Genomic DNA, 22112 nt, shown 5'->3' on the forward strand with positions numbered 1-22112 from the left:
CACATGGAAATGGCAACAAAACTAAAAACAATGATATAACCAATCCACAGCCAAGGATTATCCACACTTTTCAGTACAGTCGAAACAGGAGATACCCTGTATAAAGGGTATCTCGGATATTAACGGATCGGAGGCCTTTTTTTTGGCTTGGGGGCCAACCACTGGTCGACTTAGAAGGTGATGAGAGCGCTAATGGGTTCGACTCGCTTTCCGAGCCATCTGGAATCTGGAATCGGTGTCGGTGTCGGTGTCGTACTTCAGGAAAACATAGACTTGCCGTCTTCCAGAAATGGTGGAGGGAGAGACAACCGTAAACGTAAAAGGGATTCCACGGTCGGCCATCTGGTTGTTGACGAAGCGGGGCCTGAGGAGGCTGTTTGCTTCTGCGAAATCCTGCTGGAAGTCGTAGTACCCTGAGCAATAACAAAAGGGTATACAAAAGCAATGGCTCCGGCAGATACGCATTTTTTCATTTGCTAAATTGCATTGAAACTTAACTGAGATTTCAGCGTGGGGTGGTGGGTGGTGTTGGTTTTGGGGGTCTTAATTGACAGCAACAATTAAAAACGAAGGAGTCCGCCTGTGGCAGCATGATGCCGGTTCGAACTTGCGCAACAAGTGGCTGCCGAAATGTTGCCAGTCTTAAGGCTGCGCAACATTTCGAACTGCCGCCTCGCGTCGCTCTTGATCGGCAGTAGCACTACGGCACAGTGGAGCGCAATGGCAATATTTTTCATACAAATACAAATTCCCAATAGATACAAGTGCGCGTTGGTACATGGCTGGTTCGCAGTGACCTGTTTTTTCTCACAGAGTAGGCCTCATGGGTCCCCCCCCACACCTTTGTTCGTAGAGTTTTCACAAAACTTCTCTTGCAACAGAACTTTCAAGCAACGAAATTCGTGTCAGACTTTTATGAGCCGCAGTAATAAATGTTTCTAAACAAGTAAAGCTGACCTTGCCTGACATGACATGGTCTTTCCGCCTCCTCTTTCGCCCTCTCTTTCACTGTTCAGCGACTAACGGTTGCTCCACTGTGACGGCAGCGCTGCTCTCGCTCTCTGGCAACATTCGAGTGTAGCTGCTGTCGCTTTCGTCTCTGCTATTTTGTAGCTCGACAGCATGTTGCCGCTCCCACTTGAAACGCAAAACTGAGTAGCAGCTCTCTTCGTCTTGATCGAACTTGCTAAGAAAACTTGAATCTCGACTCGAACCTCTGGGCCATGTTAAGGTATGGACAACGTGGAAAAAAGGCCCAGCAACACTACAAGATGGTACGAATATCACCACACCGTCTTGGATTGGCAATGTGATGTAAAGGTTTACAAGCCTTGTCCACGTTACCCTGATGTCCGTACACTTCTTTTTCATGGCAACATCCATGCTGTAGCTACATGTGGCCGAGCAACATTTCAGGCACCGGCAACATCTGCGGGCGGGCGTATTTGAAAGAAACGGCCTTGCCGCCTCAATCTTTGAAATTTGTAACGGCACAAGCAAAACGACCGCGGCCACCGAAACAACATTAATATTGTGGCGCCTCTCTTGTGGCATGCGTTCTGAGAAAGTTCCGTTTGCGTTACGATTTGGAAATAATATATCCAGCTCATAAAAATATCAACGATATTAATATAAACAATTTCCGGAATTTTACCTCTCCCTCTCTCCACCGGTCCCGCGTTCGCGCCTCTGCCGTCGCGTTCGTGTGTGTGCGAGTGAGTGTCGCGTACCGCACACAGTGTGTGCATGTGTGAAACAGTTAAAACAATTACAACAAAATTGGTAATAAAATAAAATACAAAAAACCATGAAAATTCCTCGAGAGTTCCCTATTTTTTAGGCCAAAAATAAACGCTGGTGGCATTTCTGTTGCTGTTTTTTTTTGTGACAAATACTAAAGTGTATCTCCCTCTCTGTCTCACGCACGCTTTTCGCTGTTGGCATGTTTGCACAATTATTATTATGGGTGTTGAGTCACGTGCCCCGCAGTAGCTTAATTTTTTTTTATCAGTTTTTTGGTGTCAGGAAAATCGGTTATGTTATTGTTATGCTATGCTTTGGAAAAATGTGCATTCAAAACGCAGAGAAAAACCTTCGAACAACAACAAAAATTACCCAAGAAAAACACAAAAAACACAAATAATAAAAAAACAGGTTTGGGCCCGGTCCGCGCGCCGCTTCTGACGCCGCCGTCCGACACACACACCTATACCGCTTTTGTTAGTGTTTTGTTGCTTTGTTTTTTTCCAACTTTTTGTTGAGTCACACACTGGGCGCTAAAAGTCAGTCAACTGGCATTTGGAGGCAATCGTTAGGGAAGGACGAAAAGCTATAAATAAAGTGAACTTTTTAAGAAATATTTATACAAGCCGAACTTAGTAGTTCCCATGGTACTTTCACTGAAATAATATTCAAATTCGTTTGTTCTACGAGTAGTAGAATCTGACTGGAAGGAAGTATTTCGCAAACGAAAACGTCGTTAAAACCGTAGTTTCTATGGCCTTTTTGCTGAAATCGTTTTTTTTGTTTCTTTCAATATTCAGCAGATAGGGCAGAATACAAAGAAAACCGACAGAAGAAGTATTCCGAAACCCAATGCCCTGAAGATTAAGGGAAATATTATTAAAATTAAAATTCCAATGGTGATTCCAATTCAATTCGTAAAATATAAGGTCTTTTAGAGAAATCTTAATTAAATTGTGTAGACAGTTGCTATAGAGTAGAAAACGAAGTCATTTAACAGATGAAGTATCCCAATAGGCAATACCTCTTTGAACCACTGAGTAGATTGTGGTGGAAGTGGTAGTGCAATTTAAAATATAAATCGATATTTATTTAATCAATTTGTGTTTTAGTGCCGTAGTTTGAGGGAAGCCTCTTCAAAGCCACAGTTTTTATGTTATTTTTGCTGAAATTCTGAACAAATTCACTTAATTGTATATTGGAAAAGGTAGCAGCAGATTGTACGAGAAGTACAATCCAAAAACGTTTTATTTAATCCAAAACATTCATATAAAAAGTACAAGTAAATACATACATACATATGTACATATACACGTTTAATTGAAGAGGTCTCGAGCTATGTATGTATGTATGTTGCTTGGAAACTTGTTCCGCTATCATTTTGACGAACAAGGGACGAATTATTCCCTAAAGGGAAAATTACGTAGCATAGTATTTAAAAAGAATAATTAATATTGCAACTAATATTCTGGTTGATTTTTATGGTTTTTTTATTAAATAATTAAATGAAAAAAATTATAATACAAACCATCAAAAAGATCTACAAATCCATTGAAATATATTCTTAAATTTGATACTATGAAAATTAGTATTAAATCATAATTTAGTGAAGTCTTCAAAGTTTCGTTTATGAAATATTTTGATCATAAACGCCTCAAATAAAGGAAAGATTAATGTATCTTTAAGGAATCCGTTGTTTAAGTTTAAGTATCCAATTTCTGCCTAAAAAAAAAGTAGAACAATTTTTAAAATTTGAAAGAAATATTTCAAAATAGATTTGAAGAAAAACCCACTTTTGGATCCATGAATTCCACTGGATATTTCTTCTGCCTAGAATCTGAGAGATTTTTTGATTTATATTTGATACAGACATCTATAAGGGATAGTTATTCAAAAACCAAACTGAAATTTCTTTTCACCGATACAAAAAATTCCAATCATTTTATTTTTCCTATCAATTTCAGTAATCTGAACTGTAGCAAGGGATATCCCGTGATATCTCGAGATATCTGAGATATCCGCTGTTGATGATGATGATGGAAATTGTTCCATTATCATTGTCATGCCCCTACCGAAGAGTCCTGATTCTCCGTTGTGTGCAAAACTTTTACTTGTATCCTTTTTTTCCCCGCAACTAATTCGATATATGAATATGAGGGCAAGAGAACCTCAACCGCAGGACTCCTGCATCGTGCAATTCCTGCAACGAAGGAGCAGCAGCACTGCCAAAACTTGTGTGTGCTCCACACACACACACTGGAGGGATAGGCGGCGGCATGGGGCGGCGGCATATCATCCAATTTTCAAATCAAATTTGTGCCTTTTCTGTGCAGCACTAAAATGTTTCCAAACTTCCCAAATGTGATTTTTCTTATTTAATGACGAGAAAAAGAAGGGAAAACTGTCGTTGAATGTTGCCGTTGCCTCAATGTTAATCTTTTTTACAAATTTCTTGCAACTTTTTGATGCAACAAGCAATTAAATTATAGGTTCTTTTCGGTTTGAGCTCCATTTCAATTAGGATCTTAACATTCTATTAATCTTTTATTGTGGGGGAAAACATTGCGAAAATGAATTATAATTTCTGGATTTTTAGAACAAAGTTATTATGGAATATTAGTAGCAAAAGGCTCAACAAAATTTTATTTCGGATGTTTTTTAATTTTCCTGAAATTTCGAGTTTCATAAAAGTGTAAAATGCTACCCATAGAGCTTTATGTATGTATTCAATGCATTTTCGGGTAGAACCCTAATTCCCTTAGAATGATTTCAATGAAATTTTGACACTGCAAGAATTTGGCTTGGACCATGAAAACATTGTCGCGCGTCATGTTGCAAAGTCGCCTCTTGTTCTGCCATTCGCGGTTAACAAACTTCGGCTTGGGGCCATGTTTATGATAATATTTGAACTAGAGAGCAAGCACACTGAACGGGATAGAGTGTGAGATAGAGAGAGAAAGAATGAGTAAGTCGTAGAAGGCGACCTGATCCGACCTGATCCAGTTTCCGGCAATCTTAATTCAGTGTTATATCATAGGAGCCGGCACACAGAATAATTTTGCTCTAGCTCTTACAGTCTCTGAGAACTAGGTGTCAAACAAGACGGACGGACAGACATGGCTCAATCGACTTGGCAATCGATGCTGATCAAGAATATACATATATACTTTAAGGGGTCGAAAACGCTTCCTTCTGCGTGTTACACGCATCTACTTTCATCACAAGTCTAATATACCCCTATATTCTTCGAGTAAGGGTTACCTCTTCTTATTTCAAAGTCTTCAAAAAAGTCAAGAATCCAATAATTTGAAATCCGCGTTAATAATTCTCAAATATCAAGGGAAAAGTTTTCAACTTTAATGAACAGACTTTGCACCCCTCCCCACCACGCTGTATTCTGTGACAAAAGTTTCCCCTTTTCTTAATTAGCGGTATATATTATTTTTTTGTTTACTTTGTGAATATTTTGTAATATTTCGTAATTTTCAAGCGTTAGAAGGGAACCCCGTCTTTTGAGCGGTGCCTAGGCCTGCCCCAAGTATCGATTGAACGGGTCCTCAAGTAACAAGGCTAAATAAAAATATCGATTGGCCGCTCCAGCAACGGCAGACACACCTTTTGAGGGAGGAGGAGATGGAGTAAGGGGCACCTGTTCCCCGCTCTCTTTCCACAAGGACAACTCTAATGAGTGGGAGAGAGCGAGAGAATCAAAGCCGCCTTATCGCCAAACAGACAGCAAACAAAGCCGCTAATCGAAGGTGCGCTCTCTCCCGCTTTCGATAAGCGCGAGTGAGAGAGGGCACCAGCAACAGATAACAGATAAAGATCAAGATAGAGAGAGAAATAAAGAAAATATAATTTATTGGAAATTGTATATTTTTTTATTAAGAGAAAAAATGCCAAAACATTTTTACTGTTTAAATATGCGCTGCAGGTCTCTAGCTCCTACCCTTATTATCCCCTTCCTCTGCCGCTTCCCGTGCGACGTGTTTCGACTGCAGAGAGTAATTTCCGTTACAAAACTGGCCGAAGTGGCAGCGACGCCGACGTCAAAAAAGAACAGACAGGCCATAGCAGAGGCAGAAGTAGAAGCAGCGCGCGGCGTCAGCGACTGCAAAGAACAAAATTGCAGCGTATATTGTATATGAACCTGAATATGAGCGTGAGGCATTTCCAGTGCACTTTTGGAGCGTTTAAGCAGTGCCTCACCCTTGTATGGCATGGTACCTTGGAAGAAACCTGCTGCCAAGACAAAGCACACACGAACACACACACACACACACTCACACACATGTGTGGACAAGTTATTCTCTTCTTTGACTGCTGTTGCGGTCGCTGTCGGCGCTGCTGCTATCTCGCTCTCTGCAATCGAATTGCTCGTGTGTGACGCAGCGTTAATCCCCGCGTCCCTCCCTCATACATTTATAGAAGTTAAAAGGCCAACATTTGGCATTTGGTAAAAACCTAACACTGCGTTTTGCATCTTTTAAAATATCAAATGATTTGTCACTGCTTAACCCTTGGCTCTTGCTTCTCTCTCTCACTCTCTTTTGTTTCTTGCAGATCCACACGCAACAACAAAATCCACATTAACAGAAAAAACTGTAATTTTTTCAACATTTTTTTTCCTGTGGAGCCAAAAATTTGACTAAACGTTGTGCTAGCGAACAAAAAAACAAGGAAAACAAGTGGAAGGGACACCGAAGAAGAACAAGAAGGAAGAAAGAACAACAAAATGGGAGAACCTCTGCGGACGCCGTCTCTGCCCCTTGTCTGGGCAACGCTGCTGCTGTGCAGCTGCTCGCTAATAGGTGAGTAAATACGTTCCACAAATGGACTTGCAGTCCACACATATTCCCGCCATTTATAATTAGAAGTTGAAGTTACACCAGCAAAAAAAAAAACATGCAACAAACGATTACGCTTAAATTGTTTGGGTTTTTCTTTGATTTCATTCAAATTCCACTCAAATCTACATTATGATGATCTACATATGTATATGAACACAGCGAATATACACAGACACCTCCTGTGACTCTTTTCATTAAACAATCGCAATGAAACTTGACTGAACAATGGATAAATTACAAAGTATACAATACCTAGAAGTCGAGAATTTTCCATCACAAGTGATAAAGATATATCATTTGGAAACTGGAAACCTGGCCAAAATACTAGTCACTCTCTTATCAGCATTTTATTCTTGCACGATTTGGGTGTTTATTTAAAGTAACAGACAGATGGAAGGACGGGCTATAATCCGCACAAATTGCCCGAGGTGTACCTGAGCATTTTCTCGTTACCTGATTGTCTGATTGCCGCATGCCGCATGCCGCCTGACCGTGAGGCAAACGCTACGCAAATACTGACCTAGCGTAGTCGTATCCCAAAACAACATCCCAAATGCAGAAAAAACACCCAGAAATATGTATAATGAAATCCCACCTTATCGCAATCTCAAACGAAAATTCTATAGTCAATATTTGTCTAAGCTGCGAGGCTCTGGAGAGAGATGCGCTACTCGTAGGAATCGTAAGTTTTTTGGGGGAATTACAGACAGAACACGGATACAATTTACAGACACAATTTGAAAGTCAGGCAAGGCATCACCTGACTGGCGGTCTCATAAAAACAAACACGAAGCGCTGGACAAACACATGATTCTAAAGATTGCGCAACAAGCGAGAGATGTTGCCATGGGAGAAAATTAGATCTCACATTTATGGAACCCCCAGAAACAGATTTCACATTCGTGGAACCTACCCAGACCTCATGTCGTACCTTAAACTGAAAACCACAGAGATTAAGATACTACTCCAAAACTACTTTTCATGATAATAGCGGAGGAACTAGAGAATATGGCACCAGGAATACATTGAAACAAACAGAAGGTGATAAGTATTGGAATACACTCTTGAAACGATTGCCTCAGTGCTGTTAAGGAGGTTTAAAAGCTGGGGGACACCTTAAGTGGGCATCCTTATGGGATTCTTATTTCGAATGGACATGTAGATACCGCTTATCTTTAAATATTGATCAATTGCCACGTCAAACGATCCCCATAGTAGGTGCCGCCAGTTATGCAAAAACCCCCAAAGGGCCTGCGCTGCAGCTCCTGTATGTGGCCTGGTCGATAGACCAGGATTATTGCAGAGAAAACAATGCTGTCAACAATTCTGTCTTGGTTTGGAGTCACCGTTTGCGGCACATAGAGAATATCGTGTGATCACGGACGAGAGGGATTGAAAGTCGCCAGGCCAAAGAAAGCATTAGAATCATCAAAGAACTGGAGGGCGAATGATGACTCGTCTGCCGCTGCCCTGAGACCCACTTTCTCCCGTCTGTAGAGGGGTGCAGTAACTTCTCTCAGAGAAAAACAGACTTCCCAAGCAATTAACGCATCCGGTTTTTTAGAGGGGAGGGGGGGGGGGGGGGGGGGGGGGAGGAAACAGACCTCAGACTCCACACTTTTTGGGAGTTTCTAAAAACAGCAACAAAGTTAAAATTAATTAACGCTGATGTTTGCCCCCCTTTCTGTGGGATTTAGAGACGAGGAAGAAAAAGAACTTGCCACGAAGAGAAAAGCCAGCGTCATGGAATCATGACTCACAGAGAGGAAGAGCCGATCAATGCGTGCATTTTCTCCAGCCACAAAACAAAGAGGGAATTAAGGCTTTCAGTTAGAGAAGGTTTGAACGATCGACAAAAACATCCAGAGGATGGGCGGTAACCTTTGGGCGTGTTTTTCCCTCCAAAAGTCTTAGCTGTAGGGAAGAATCTTCTTTCTTTTGAAAACCTGCCACCTTTAAAGTTTTGCGTCGTTCGAGAGTGTCTCTCGGTTTGAGTTTCGTACTGGAATTCCGCGATGGACTTTAAAGATCTGTATTTTACAGAAATTCTCCTCTCTTTTGTGGTCTTTCTCAGAGCTCTCTCTCTCACTTTGCTCCAATTGATGGCCTGCTGTCTTTCTCAAGAAGTGGAGCCTTTGTTTTGATGTTTTCTCTTGCAATTTTCTTGGAGGAAAGCAGTCTTTGTTCGACAGCAGCAACAGAAGAGCAACAGAGGCCAGAAGGAGGGCTGCACGCCTGCCCGCCTGCCTGCCTGCCTGCCAAGAAGGAGAGTGCCTCATCGAGGGGACAGTCCCTAATTAGCAAAAGCCACCGAAAAACCAGCTTAATTTGTGAGGCGCTTTTCTCCAGAGAAGGAGTGTAAAAAGGATTGACGTCTGTCTGACAGGAAAATTGTCAGTTAGTCATAGTATATACATAGTTAATGGATGGCGCTTCTACCGCCTCTCTCCATTCACTGTCACATTTTTTAATGCTCGCCACAGTGCGTTTCGTGGGTATAAAAATGGGGACAGCTTTTGGAGAAATGGGGACTGTAAAAATAAATTGGAAGTTTAATGGAATTTTTAGTAAATTTTAAAAGAAATTCTGAGATGTTTTTTTAGTTTCCTGTAAAGATCTAGTCCTATATGTATGTCCTCTCAAGATCCAAGTATTTATAGACTTATGGCACGCACTGTACTTGCGCGTGAAGTCTTTTGCAATACAGTCCACATGATGATGATGTTCCCTGTTCCGAAATCTTCTGCTGCCCATCTCTCAATTCCAGTTTCCAGTTCTCAAGAAACAGACTCCCTCTCCCTCTCTCTGTCTTAAGTGGGGAATCTCTCAGGTGCAAGAGACAGGGAGAGAGAGAGGTAGAGTCAGAGTCAGAGTCAGAGTCAGTGAGTGGACAAGCGGTGGGGCAAGAAACCTCTTGAGTTTCTTCACAGTTGTGTGCCACTTGACAACAAGACACAACGAACGATGTGCAAGACACACAGAAGCAGTATACAAAATAAGAGAGTAAGAGTCAGAGAGAGACAGAGAGAGCTTGAGAATGAAGGGGGTACAAGAAAACGAAGCAACAGGAAAAAGGAAATTCCAATTATGTTGAAAAAAAATAAAATAAAATACAAAAAAAAAAAAACGTCTGCGGATTTTGTGCGTAGAAAACGAAGAAAGAAATGGTTGCTTCTTGTTTCTCTCTATCGCATCGCTCCTGCTCTCTTTAGGCCACTCCGTTCTTCTGCAGTTGCCTCTTCTCTCTCCCCCCTTTCATCCTCTATTTTCGCTTTGTTCTGCAATGTTCTTCCGCTTCTGTTCTGCGATTTGTTAAAAAATACCCTTCCGCTTGGACAGTGCATCTTGAATTTCCGATCCATAAAAATATACATACATACATACATATGTATGTATATTTATGATCTGGACCAAAAGAAGCTTAAATATGGCAAAATATTTTTAAATAATACGATTCTTCTGGAGCTAAGAAAATAATGCAGGGAACCATATATCTAGATAAATCTTTGTGATTGAAAATTCTCGCTTTCTCGATAATATAACTCATGTTTCATTAAGATTGTATAATAAAAATACATGAAGGTGGTTCTGAAAAGAAGGAATAGATTTGAAGACTTCTTTAAAGACTCTCTTTCCACTGCAGTTTCCAAGGAAGTTCCCTTCGAAATTTGAAAGTATATTCCCTAAAGGTTCATACAATACTAAAACAAACCGAATCCCTAATTTTGTGGATATACCTTATAGATTTTGAGACATTTTCGTGGAAACATTCAATCAAAATATATTCTATCGGATGCCTTTTGTTAAGAGTATCTTTATCTTCGTCTATCAAATATGCTAATCTTTTCTACTTGTTTTAATTTTAATCCAAGTAAACCCCCTCCTCCTCCTCGTCCTCGTCCTCGTCCTCGTCCCCGTCCCCGTCCCCTCCCCATCCCAGTTCTATCCGTTGGCTCAAAAGAGCTTTGCATTCTCTTTAATTAATAAAACAAAACATTTTTGGATTAAGCGCCGCACCGCGGTAGGAAAACAAAAGCAGGACTCAAGTGCCTTCCTGGCCCCCACAGGCGGGACAGCCAGAAGATACATTTGTATCTTTGTGTCTGTAGCATCTTTATCTCAATGCCCGTCTTGATTTTTAGAAAGAGAGGGCCCGATCCAAAATGAGTCTTTTTCCTAATTAACAAATTTACTGCGCTCCTCATCGAAGGGGGGTGGGAGGGAAAGGGAAATGGAAACATTTCAGTGAGAAATTTCCTCCTGCAGGAAAACTGTTGGCCAAACGAGGCAGGCGGAGTGGGATGGCTTTTCCATGTCCCATTTAAGCTTCATATATTGATTACATTTGCATTCCAGTCGCAGATTCCAGGCAGAAGTGCAGCCCCAGCGACCGAGGAGTGCTGCTGCATGGCGCGTAAAAAGTGCAAAGGAATAAAAATCGATTCAATTTAGGAGAAAACTACACTAAAATATGTTAGTGTGGCTGCTGATAGAAACATTAGATCTCCTTCTCGTTAGACTGAAATCAAATCAGCATCGAAGTTGAGGCTTTCACGCTTAGACAGCGCTTAAATGATCTGTGCCACTGGTGCAGAAAGAAAGAGAGAGAGAGCGAGCGACAGGGAGTGAGGGGAGGACGAAGGGGGCTAGAGAGAGTGAAAGAGCGACTGAGAGATACCATAATTATCGAATAAGAGGGAAAACACGAGAAATGAGAAAAAGAATTGAATTGAATTTGTGTGAACAATCAACCACAGAGAGTGACAGAGAGAGAGGAGGGGAAATGCACTGGCGCCCGCGGGGCAGTGACGGGTTAAGCCCGCATAATCCCCCACGCCCGGGAGGCGCAAAACAATGGGACAGAGGGAGAGACAATGAAGGAAAGTCGGAGTGAGGAATAGATAGAAAGAGAGAGCGAAGAGACGCCTAAAGAAATTTTCTTTTTCTTTCTCGTTTTCCCATTTTGAATAGAATGATGAATGAATTTTAAATAAAAATGCAACCAAAATACAACCTCATGTATGTCTACGGCGATCGAATCAACCAAATCAAAGACAACGGTGAGGGCCCGCATGGTTCCCAATTCCCATCCTTAAGAGATAACCTAAATTTCTCTAGAGAATGCAGCCGTCAAGCTACTTACCCGACTCTTTGCACAGAAGAATCCTCTCTTGAGACCTGCTGGTCACCAGGAATAAAATATTGTAGCAGTGAATATTCTATATGCCATTCTTAACACCACTATACTGACCGATCCTCACCGAAATCTGCAATATAGGGAATGATAACACAAAAAACGACCACACAATGTACATAAATATACGAAGGAAAGAGTCCCAGCTTTCCCAAAAATCCCCTTAGGCAATATACATAGCTCTTAGCCTACTTCCAGTCCTTCCCGCCTTCTCGTAACGCACAAAACATTATGATTATTTCTGAATTTCTGCATTTGGTTAGGGCCACTACAAATAGGATTTTTATGAAAAGTGAGTGATATATTTGTCATCAAAGATGCACCTAAAAGATACATATGTACATCATGGATCTCAAGAGATTCCTGAAGGAAAGAGGGCTAAAAAGAGCCTTAGATGATAAAGGTGACTTCTTTCTCGAGGTTCCATTGATGGTTGATAGTTTGGATCGTCTGCTGCCGGTGGCAGGAAGTTTCCTCCTTCTCGCCCTTCCCTCTCCCTCTGCCGTGCCTCAGGCCATGTTCGGCCGACGTGCGTTGCCTCATCAAATGGACGTCCGATGTCGTACTCTGGCCTCCAAATTGAGTTATAAGACACGGGAGGAGGATAGGGATGGGATGGAGGGGGGGTTTCTGCTGTTTTTCATTCCTCATTCTTTCGATTCGACTCGATTCCATTCGATTTGGGATTCTACCTGCCGTTGCACGCCGCATTCCGTATGCGGCATGTGGAACCATCTGTGAGGCAGCACACACAGGTAACCCGATGACGATGACGACAGGGGCATACACAACTAATTGCTAATTGGATTATGTCTTACTGCCAGTCCCCCCATTCCACATGTGGCATGCAGCAGGGAGCAGGCAGTGCAGGAGGAAAGGTCATTGATATACGCCTCCGCCTCCGCCTCAGCCTGCCGTTCCCGCCTTTGGCCGTAATCCGAAATGGTCTAGGCCTGGACTCTACCTCTGCCTTCCTCTCCTCTCCTTTCCCTTGTGTTTCGATGGAGGGTTGAATGTTTTTAATTGACTCTTGCCCCATCATTGCAATTGCATAACAATGAGAGACGACGGACGGCAACCCTATGCCTGCCCGGCCGCCTGTACCCCGTGTCGCCTTCAGTCTCCTTTGCAACCCTGCGACTGTCCCTCCCTCATGTGTGTGTGTGTGTGTGCCTCCCTCTGCCGCCTGATTGCGGCGTCAATTGTCAATTTTGTTACCTTCTGTCCCGTTCCGTCTGTGCGTCCATCTGTCCCGTCCGTCTGGGTCTTCTAATTGGTAATGCAAAGTGCATGACCAGTGCCCCCACCTTCATTTCTGACTTCTGGTGTGTCCTTTCATTCTTTCTTCCTCTTCCTCTGCCTCTGTCTCTGCCTCTGCCTCTCTCTCTACTGTACTTTTCTTTGTCTCCTGCCCTCTTTTCCCCTACCTCTTTCGTTCATTCATTTCTTTGTCTCCTCGTTTGCCTTTTGTTCTCTCTCTGTCTCTCTGTCTCTAGAAACGGACCTGGAGTTCGTTTAATCAATTTTCTTTTTCTATTTCGCATTTTTCAAGTGTACTTTTGAGTCCTCTGGCCACACTGAAAGGGGCACCTTTATTCTCCTGCTCTGTGGAGAGAGTCCTGAAGTGGAGTGCCAGTTGTTGGGTCAAATGGGATTTCCATTTGGTTTGCATACGAATCTTGATCCAGTTTCGCTTAACCTTAATTCTTAACCTCAATGGATCTAAAGTGAATCAGAGTGGACCAAAGGAGAGTGGTATAGTGGACCCAAATGTTGATTTGGTGCCTAGCATATATGTATGTATGTACATATGTATGTATGATCCATAGAGACTGTAGAGTGTGTGGATCGCGTTGAATATTCCAGCAGGCGACGGTGGATGCCAATTGTGCGACGAATGAATTCCATTCGAGCTCTCCTTTTTGATTACCTTTCCAATTGCATTTTGTTTTGCATAGTCCTTCCCTTCCAGCCTCAACGACGCCTCCCGACATCTCTTGCCATCATGGCATCACTCATTAGGTTTCCCACACACTGCAAATTGTCTCCCTCCCACTCACGCCCCATAAACCCCATCCTTCGGTCTCCCACTCATCTGCATCCTTCAGCACTTATCTACCGTGGTTGTTGGTATATTTTTTTGTTCCCACCATTAAGCCGCGGCTATCAGCGGCAGAGGAGCGGCAGAGAGCATTACAAAAACAAGCAGAAGTGGAAAAGAGTGCAAGCATACGATACCCAGGACCAGTACTCCCCCTAAACCCTTTCCACTTTTCGTCTTCCGCTTCTTTTGGCAATTTTCTTCATTTAACCAAATAAACCGCTCCTCTGCCAGCAGTGCACCACGGCTCTGCTGCCCCTCTGCTGCCACTCTGCTTCTTGCACTCCAATCTGCTCTGCTGGCACCTCTGCCGCTGCCGCCTGCTGTCACGCTCCAGTCGCTGCCTGGGATGCACACACCTTCAATCACATTCATATTATTACGGTGTGCTGCTGCGCTCTCTCCGTCTCTCTGTCTCCTTGTCTCTCTTCGCGCAGTGGCTCTCGGCGTCATTATCAACGTTTACCTCTGTTGCTGTCGGTGCCTCTGCTGATGCTCGATTCCGTTGCGCTGCGCTGTGAAGGGGAAAGGGTAGGGTATGAGGTATGATGATTCGTGTGCAAGGCAATGAACAGGTATCTTGCCGATCATGGTGTAAAGGGTATCAACAAGGTGACTCCAAGGGGGAAGCAAATTAAACGTGGACTACAAATTGTTTTTCGCTCTTCTTTGTCCTTCTCTGGATGTTCCTCTTTCCTTTTAGGGAGGAGGGGAAGAGACCAAGAAGGGGCGTGGATCCCAGGAAGAACAAATGGTCATTAGGCACATAAAAAGTTCTTGCTAAAAGATAAATTAATGATGCAAAATCAATCATATGTATGTGCACTAACCCATCTTCCGACTCTGCAAATACTTCAATAGGAAACCCCAAAATGAACTAGTTCTCGCAGTAAACGTTAGCAAATTTCAGTATCAAAAAATGCCCTCGGTAGTCATATAAACAATACGCATAAAGCAAAAACCATCTGGTGCAACTTCTTCTCGGTGAAAAGTTTTCGTAAACTACTTATGTAGTTCCGCGACTTGAACAATGAACTAGTTCGGCAAACTCCTTTTGGCTATTGGCTGCCGGCTCTCCCTCTCCCGCTCTATCGCTCACTCTTCAAGCATCTCCTTTTGGCCTGAGCCGCTTAGCTGCTTAGCCGCTTCCACCGTCATCATTATTATCCCATTCCACAAAAGTTGGCTAAAAACTTTTCAGCCGCGTGGCCGCCAACTTGGCTGTGCGATCCATGGGAGAGATGGCCTCCCTCCACATCCCCACCTCTCCACTCCCCATTCCCCACTCCCGCTCCCTCACTCCCGTGGGTTGGGGCATAGTTTAGCGTAAATTTTCATAATTTTATGGCAATTTTTCACATGCCCATTCGCTACAACAACAACGAAAGGGAATGCAGCAAAAGTAACATCTTACCGAGATGATCCGAATGTGTAGATACCTTTCAATACTGATGTTTTTTTCACCAAGCCGCGAACGAAAAAACCCAAGAAGCACTGCCGCATGACGCGTGACACAAGAAAACTCTTCGCTACTCTTTACAGGGTATTAAAAGAAGACGGGCAAAAGTAACAGCAGACGAAGCCTGCGAAAAACGGTCAAGCAAAAGCTCTTTCCCACTCTTTCCGTCAGTCGTCTGGCCTCGCCTCTCCTCGCCTCTCTTCTCTCTGCCTCCGTCATGCTCTTCGCCTCCCCTCTGCCTAGACCCCTTGTTTGTGTGCCCATTTGTTTGTGTTTGTGTGTGTTTGCATTTCAGTCATGAACTTTTAAGCATTTGTCATGCATAATTTGAGCAGCAAATGTATTGGAATGAATTTCAAATTGATTGTTACTCCTTGGGTACTCATGGTGTCTGTGTTTATGACTCCTCCAGGACTCTGACTCACAGCGAGAGGGGGGTTGGGGAGGGGAGAGAGGGGAGGAGGAAGAGTTGCGGCAGTGAAGATTGTCCATAATTAGCTTAACCCATTAATAACCCAAGAATGCAGCAAACTGACTCAGCAAACGGATTGACAAGGCGGACACTCAAGATTAACGATGTACGGTCGTACCTGCTCCCAGAGCAGAGAGAGAGCGAAGTAGCTGCTGTTAACCCGAGGACTTTAAAGCCGATGATGGCTTACCGTCGGTAGGTCCAGACATTCGAGGTATTTTATTGGCAGAAACTTTCATGTTTCGTTGAGATTTGAGGCCTTTTTTGGTGCAACATATTATTCACTCTGCCCTTCGCTCGGCTGCTTGCTCCTATACTCTCTCCTCCTCTTGGCTTCCTCCGAAACTTATGGAATGCTTTGGCTGTGCCCCTGCTTTAGTGTTGCCTTAAGCTCCTGCTGCCCAAATTCCAAGTAAAACGCATAAAACACCCGAAAGCGAGAGCATTGCAACACTGCAGGAAGACAGGCATCTGATGATTAAGTTCTCTGGATGATTCAGTTTTCCCCCAAAAACCATGTCTTGCTCTGTCTGCATGTCTGTCTGGGCTTTCGGGGGTTCTGTTCTGTAATTCAATGGCTGGGAAAAGTTTCCTTCCCCATTCAATTGTTTTCCTCAATAGCCTCGGGCAACTGTGAATTTGAGTCTGCAGTTTTGGCCTAATCCTCTCCACACGCAGTCGAAGGGCATTTCTGATGCGATCAGGCAGGAGGATTCCATTTATCGATTGGGCATCCATCTAGGCCCTGCTCCTGCATGGGGATTATATTTGTGGAATGAATGATTTGCTACTGTTGGCCCAATTCTGGTATGGGTTATAATACCGATGGGCGCTGCTGCATTACCGGTGGACACAAGATAGGAGTGCAGGAATCCTGAATCTCTTCTTATGCTCCTGGTCTCTTTGCACTATCTCTCCACTCTCTCGCTCTCCCATTCTGCATCTATTCTCAAAATAGCCGAGGGGTGCTGCTCCATTACGCGCTGACATCATTCTCTCTCGTTCTTCATCCTCTCAATCGCTAATAAACGTAATTGCCGCTGCACAATGCCTGCCAGAGAGAGACAGATAGAGATAGAGATAGAGATAGAGAGAGAGTGGGTAGGTGAAGGGGGAAGAGTACCGTTAACAATAACGGGAACAATAAATTTGCCGTCGTCTAAAAGGTGCCTAGGGGAGAAAGAGACAGGATTCCTACTCTCATTCGCTGGTTAGCATTTGATTTCCGACGCGTGCCGCTTTAACGACAGCCCCAGAGGGAGAGGCGCACTGCCGGAGTGGCAGGCAGAGGTGGCTGCAACACAAAGGAGTGCCACATGCCACACATACACTCACCCCTCTGTCCCCCGTCTCCGTTCCACTGGTTATTTTTGTCTTTATGATTGTTTTTGTTTAATTCTGTTTGTTGCAAACAAATAGGCGGAAAATTTTGATGTAGTCTAACGACAGCCGGACTGAGAACGGGAGGTGGCGGAGGGAGGGTTGCAGGAGGGTGCCCATGGTGCATGCAACATTTGGCATGCGCCCGGGCCATTTATCCCGGCCCCCCTCGCACCAACCCTCCCCGCGTTAGATGCGGAGCGCGTGCTGTGGCCCCATTAAATTGTTTCTAGATTTATTAATTATTCAGTTTTCGCCAGAATCGGACGGATATTCACGGGTGGGGCGGCGGATATATCTTCTGGGAACTTCTTTGAGGAAATGCTTTTCCTGGGCATGCCTCCCCCGAGGGTCATTCTCGGGCAGAAGCGTTTTGTTCGAAGCCAATTAGGAGAACATCTGCAGCTATTTATAAGTTTTCTGGCGAGGACTGTACTTTAAATGCCTAGCATCGGGAAATAACCGATGTGTCTATAGTTTAAACTTATTACCTTTCACTTTGGGATACGGCTATCCATTTTGTCATGAATTGCATATATAGAATCGAATTTTTTGACACTTTTGGTTCTTCCTATCTGTTTAATAACTGCATCTATATCATTTTATCTACAGCAATCCTCATTTATTGTTTCGTTTTTATATCCTTATCTGTACAACCATGAATAATCGATAATTATTGATATCTACAACTTTATTTATACTTATTTTCTTGCCATTTCGATCTGCCTGCCCGTCCTTTTATCCCATAAATAGTGTCGTTCATAACTTGCATGCTTCATGCATTGCAACATTTCATCCCTTCCTCGTTTCCATCCTTGAATTATTTCCACACCATTTAGTCACGGCGTTTATTTCATTCAGATATTTCAGATTTCTTTTTATCCTCTACATCTCCCTTTTGTTCAAAAACCCCAGTACAGTACATTTCTATCCTTAGATATCCGATGTTTGCAAAATACATGTCCAAGATCTCTCGCTTTGGACCAGCCTTTCGCTTGTCTTCGACCCTTGCATCCCAGAGACACTCCAGAGAGGTCAGGGGCCTGTCGGATCTGTTAATGACTCTGAGACGACTTCCTTTTGCCCGTTTTTTGTCGCCCCCAATGTCGCCTGATGCCCCCTGAAGCCTCAAACGGAAGTCATACAACGACATTTTCTCACTGAATGAATACCAAAATGTGGTAGTAGAGAGGCAGAGGCAGAGGCAGAGGCTCCTCCCTCTGTGTGTGTGTGTGTGTGTTTTTTTGGCACCTAATGAAGCCATCGATGCGTGCAATGATTCACCCTCCAACAGGTGTTCTTCTACTTGTTTTTTCGGTGTTAATCGATGCGTGAAAACACATCGATAACCATTCGATCAAGAGGTACAGATGGTTGGGGGTATAAGGTTACTGCGACAGGAAGAGCCAGCGAAAGCTGCCACCAAGCAGGGGAACGGATGTGTAATACTTAGCGTATTATACTACCAAAGTTTACAGAAAATATGAAAATTATGTTAGTTCTTAGTGTTAGGGATTGTTGTTTGGGATTTCCATTGGTATTTCTACGGCTGTCTGCTGCTTCCATTTTGCATATTTTTTCTCGTAATTGGAATGATTTCCCCTTCTGCTGATTGTGGATCTGTTTTTTTTCCGGTTGGAAAATACAAAAATCTAATGAAAATTCTCTATTTTTCCTCTCCCATTCTCTCTCGTTTCTCTCTCCTTTTTCTCTTGTCTGTAATTAAGTTTTTGTTCAGAGAATATTTTGTCAGTTGGTTTATGTCTCCGAAGTCTCCGATTGAAGCCTGTGATAAAATGCAGCTGCAGATGCATTTCATTTAGATACGGATACGTCGTCCGTGTCTCCTTCTCTCCATGCATTTCGAACAATTCAACGGGCGGCAGAGTGTGTGCCCCACAACAAACCGAAATGGCAGCGAAATTTACACAATTTTCTAATAGAGAAAAGCCACTCTCCACCAATCCATGCTCCCCACAGACGATCGCAGATGGGGGGAGACGGCGGCTGAGAGCTGGGGCTATTTTTGTATACTAATTGTCAGCGGCGTATAGCCGAAAGATTCATTTGTATCTTTGTGTCTGGGGAGCACTCTGCCGCCCGAGGGAATACCCCAAGTAATTCGCATCCCGAACAGAAGCCACACTTGCCGCCCATCTATCATTCTGTTGGAGGGGAATTCTGTGGGAAATACACAGTCCTCATAATGATGGAAAATCCCATAATATCTCTACCAAGCAAGTCCTAATGAAGTGTTTCCAATGCAGAACCTTGGGTTCTCTCCTTGCTCTTTGATTTGGAGAATGTTTTGTAGGAGCTCAAGATACGTTTTGGAAACATCTTGAAAATGGAAACTTTCGAATACTTTTAAAGCTAGAAACTTCTTGCTTATCCTAAGAATCCTGTCAATCCTGTCAATCCTGTCAATCCTGTCAATCCTGTGATTCCTTCTTAACTTCTTGAATATTTTTCAGCACTCTTGGAGTTATGATTGAATAAACATTTCGAATGCTCTTTTTGTTCCAAAAAAAACATCCCCCTTCATTGCAAGAGCCAGTCCCATCCCCCCGTCATTCCTTCTTCCCAACTTCTTCATCCAAGCTGCCGCTTGAGCAAATACAGCTGCCACAGGCTGCCACGGGCTGCCACCCCATGCCATCATGTTGCGAGGACAAATTCAATAAAAACTGAACAATGTTAACTATCCTGTTTACATAATATGTCAATTAATGGGCAACAGAGAGAACAGAGAGAACGGAGAGTGAGCGCGAGCACTCAATGAGGAATGAGGAATGAGGACAAGCTTTTACTCTTGCAACAAAATTTATGGCCCGCTGTGGCCCGGTGGCGATGCCCAGAAATTTTGGCATAGTTCTAAATGTCGTTACGGCCTAAGAGCAACATTATCTAGCCATGCCACTGGGGGAGATGGGGCAGCAGTTGTGGCAGGGGGGCAGCAGCAGGAGGTGGGACTTGGACTGGGACTGGGACCGAGCTTGGGCCTTTCGTGCACTGAGGGGGTGGGTTCGAACAACATATTAATTTGATTTTCCTCCTTTTCTGCCAGGCCGCATAAATCAGTGCCCGCGCGCGGTGCTGACAACTCTACGAAAAGGAGGTTAGGGGGTGCGCTTTGTGGCAGGGTTGTAGTGTCATCGATTGCTCATTCCCTTGCCGGGACTGTTCTTTCTTTAGTCCTTAAATCAAAGCGCAAATCCACGCACTGCACTTTGCCAAATTGCGAATGTGATTTATCTACCAAAAAGAAACCCTCGCCATTTCTTGGCAGCCTCCTCTTAACACTTCATTTAAGCTGAAAATCACCAGAATATCCGAAAGATAATCTCAGAGATTTCAATTAGCATTAGATCTCAGATGCGGGGGAATGGAATGCAGGGGTGGCGTGTATTTTTTATGACAGGGACTTCCCCCCTGTAATTATTGTTTACAATTTAATTTTCCCTTCGCCCCTGAAGGGGGGGGGGATTGCAAGGCCATCAAGTGGGTGTCGTTGTCACGTGTCCAACAATCATTTCGAAGGATTATCAAATTGGTTTGCCACCAAAACACCAAAACCCCGAGTACCCCATTATGAAATTAAGGCGATTACGTAGAGATTTTTCAAGGGATCTGCGAAACACGACACATAATTGAGGGGAATGCCATGGAACAGGAAGGAAAAGAAACTATAAATAGATCCAGAAAATAGATTTTGGGTTTTTTGGGGGATGAGAAATGGTGTTTGGAAATTGTCTGCAATGAATATTGAGCATTCAAGTATTTTCCAACTGTATTGATAACACAAATCCGTCATTTAATAGGCTCTGAAGCAATTGTATCTCTGAGATAATTTTACTGAATTCCTAGATTAATTCTAGTTCTCTAATGATCACTACAGATGTAAAAAAAACATCTGAGATACATTTTTACTCTTGAGATACTTCGGTTTATCTAATATTTTTTCATCTATATGTAAAAACAAACTTTAAATCGCTTAAAGTGTGCAGAGCCATAAGTATCTTTCGTAATGTTAATCATTTGGTTTGAAATGTATCTCAATCGTAATATTTGTATATATCTCATACTATCGTATCTCTAGATGTGCACTGTAGTAGATGGATACATGTGTATGATTGATATTTGAAGAATCAACCAAAAAGATACAAAAGATACAGTTGTACAGTTATAAAACTCGACTCGGCTCAAGAGTATATGTACTTTAGGGATCGGAAACGCTTCCTTCTGGACGTTACACACTGCCACACTGTTTTACTCTGTATCGGGGATAAAAGATACAATTGAAAAATACATAAAAGATATGTGCTAGCTTTTTGAAAAGACTTTTCATTGGGGTTCTGATAATTTGAGTGGAATTCCAAGTAAGCCGAAGTTCTTTCAAGTATATACTACGCTTTTTTCATACCAAAGTCTACCCTTTGATGACTTCTGTGCTGTTTTCAGTGCCGCCAAAAACAAATCAATCAGTGGCTGCCAAGTTAATCAATCAAACAAACGAAAAATCAATGACTATTTACATGTTTTCATTTGTACATCACTGTATCATGTAATATCTCAATCTTTATGTACACTCCTACGCATAAAAGTATCAGCGATATCTACGATATACATTTTTTCACACCCACTAATGATTCCCATTTCTCTTTCTTTCAGGTAAGTGTCAATGTCAATGGCCATCATCGGCACACACGCAAAGACGGCAGAACAGACAGAGAGACAGACAGACAGACAATTCGTAAGTCATGATTGATGATTTCACACCTTCCAAGAATGGGGGAAATGGGGACTCTCTAGGGGTAGACATTCTCTGGATGATTGCCTTTCTCTCCTGGGCGTCGCGTTTTTATGGCCTGTTTATGCCACACATGTGCCTGCCGCCAAAACAAGAACTAATT

The 22112-nt window shown here is 43.1% G+C and overlaps 1 protein-coding gene across 3 annotated transcripts in view; it reads left to right on the forward strand.

Moving 5' to 3' along the window:
- The first annotated feature begins 1520 nt into the window (after positions 1-1520).
- Positions 1521-22112, forward strand: part of LOC6596811 (fasciclin-2) — an 81943-nt gene continuing 61351 nt past the window's right edge. Inside the window, exons 1-2 of one of the 3 annotated variants that reach the window (XM_026990207.1) lie at positions 1521-1782; positions 6307-6554. In XM_026990207.1, coding sequence (XP_026846008.1) covers positions 6479-6554 — 76 coding nt within the window. In that variant the 5' untranslated portion in view covers positions 1521-1782; positions 6307-6478. The remainder of the gene's footprint in view (positions 1783-6306; positions 6555-22112) is intronic. The other 2 variants (XM_026990208.1, XM_026990209.1) reach the window with 2 other exon arrangements.

This window comes from Drosophila persimilis, unplaced genomic scaffold (genome assembly GCF_003286085.1).
Source record: "Drosophila persimilis strain 14011-0111.01,24,50 unplaced genomic scaffold, DperRS2 tig00000520-arrow-pilon, whole genome shotgun sequence".
NCBI classification, from domain to species: domain Eukaryota; kingdom Metazoa; phylum Arthropoda; class Insecta; order Diptera; family Drosophilidae; genus Drosophila; species Drosophila persimilis.